General features: G+C 37.9%; 1 protein-coding gene across 1 annotated transcript in view; it reads right to left on the reverse strand.

The window, feature by feature from the left end:
- The window catches only part of LOC141714019 (homeobox-leucine zipper protein MERISTEM L1-like), a 7,996-nt gene extending 6,516 nt beyond the window's left edge, over positions 1-1,480 (reverse strand). Inside the window, exons 1-5 of the mRNA XM_074517568.1 lie at positions 1,217-1,480; positions 1,018-1,122; positions 695-823; positions 401-581; positions 26-300 (exon numbers count right to left, since the gene is read on the reverse strand). Of these exons, the coding sequence (XP_074373669.1) occupies positions 26-300; positions 401-581; positions 695-823; positions 1,018-1,122; positions 1,217-1,480 (954 nt within the window). The remainder of the gene's footprint in view (positions 1-25; positions 301-400; positions 582-694; positions 824-1,017; positions 1,123-1,216) is intronic.
- Positions 1,481-1,980: the final 500 nt, after the last annotated feature.

The following is a 1,980-nucleotide window of genomic DNA, read 5'->3' on the forward strand; positions in this document are numbered from 1 at the left end:
ATGCATTTAATTTCAGGTAAGATACCTCGCTTCCTGAGTTGTGATTGCGGAGAAAATCAAACACAGACTTCGGTGGCACTGGAAGCCAAATTGATGAAGCAGCAGATATCAGAGTACCCCTAGGTAGGCTATGATCTCTCATATTCATTCTTGTCATGACCCTAATATTGTCGTCAGTAGAATGTCCCGATAGTTCTTTCCAGTTCCCGGTTAAACCACTAATTCCTGAGTTGAAGTTTAACACCATTTTTGCAGCAAGCTTCAATAGAACTGTCTGAGCTCTTTCATCACTTGACATCACTGTGTGAAAAACATAAATGCATATAGGAGATTCAATTTTATCATGGAGCAGCAGGAATTTTTAAGTGAAATTCCACTAATGCAAGTTTCATTTACGTACCTAGTTGATTGTATTCCCCAAGAGGGGCCTTTAGCGAGATGTCATTTCCCATCTGTCGACACCTTCTTTCTAGGGTAGAGATCCATCGTTTGGCTCCAAATCCTATACTAGAATCTAGCAGAGGTTGATACATAGCTCTGATAGCCCTGCAGTCCGCATCTACATGCTCAACCCATGTAATCTTGAAAAACATTACATGAGTAAACCATAATTAGGTAATCCAAGAAATATCAATCAAGCTCATACAATGAAATACATAATATATATGATCAACATTGTATGCATTTAGTTCACCTGTGAGAATCCATCAGGTAATTCATGAATAAGGCAACCTGATGGCCTTTTCTTGCACCCGGTTACTGGGACTGGGTGTACACCGTCTAATGAAACGTCAACCACTATCCAGTCATTCTCAGAATATCGCTTACAATATCTAGCAAATAGGTCTCACGGTTTGGGACAAGTGGTGTAGAGAGTTGATATGTAGCAGCCATCTGAATTAGATTTGCATGCAAGCATACATGATAGATTAATTATATTTCAAAAACTATTAACATGTACTGAATATAATGTTTAACTAGACTTAAGGGAAGATTTATAATAAAAAATCTAATTACCACTTGTAGGGTTCCATCATAGTCTGTTGCTCCTTCTGGATTCATCAGGACATCAACTGTCCTAGCCTTTGGGACAATTTCATAAAACATCACATACCAGTTACTCTAGTTAACAAAAAAGATGACAAGTTAGAAAGCAAATTCATCAGTTCTAGATTGACAATGCAAAACAAATACAAAAGATTTAAATAATACTGACCACGTCCATAAAATAACTGACGAGGTTCTTGGGACTCAATTCAATCCTGGCAGTTTCACGAGAAACTTCAGATGTGAAGCCTACTTGTCTGGGGCCAACCAGATTTGGAAACATTCTACTATATGCCACTTTATCAAGAATTCTGCTTCCATCATCAGCACCACAATGCCTCCACAGCGGTTCAGTGACCACAGCCACTCTCAGCTCTTCTGTCGCCAACCGTACAAGCTCAACTATTGCTTCCTGAAATTTGTTGGCCGTCATTGCATTGAGTAAGTTATGACTGTCTCCTGAATTAGTGCCACTAGTACTTTCATTTTCAAGATTAGCAGATCAGAGAGGACTTACCATATTGTAACTTGTTGGAGCCTTATCAATCTTTGCCTCGTGCTTTTCAGGCTGTAGCATACATCTCTTTTTTTTTTCAAATTACAAATGTCACGAACAAAAGAAGAAAGTCAAGCAAAGAAAAAGAACCATATTGAATGTAAACAATATGTAACTAATTAAGAGGGAATCAACGATACTCCTACGCCTTACAAGGTGTTGGTTCCGTAGTTACTCCAACGGTGTATTTTTTTTGATGTTTTATATACAGGATCTCAAGTTAAATCTTGTTTCGGTTAGTCAATTATGTGAATCTGTTTACTTAACATGGTATAAGAGCGCGGTCTAGGGGGTCTTATGTTCGAGTCCTTTCACCCCATTTGTTCTATTTAAATATTTGTTATTGGTATTGGTTTTATTTGTTATTATCGATCGTA

The sequence above is a fragment of the Apium graveolens genome, chromosome 3, assembly GCF_009905375.1.
Source record: "Apium graveolens cultivar Ventura chromosome 3, ASM990537v1, whole genome shotgun sequence".
Classification (NCBI taxonomy): domain Eukaryota; kingdom Viridiplantae; phylum Streptophyta; class Magnoliopsida; order Apiales; family Apiaceae; genus Apium; species Apium graveolens.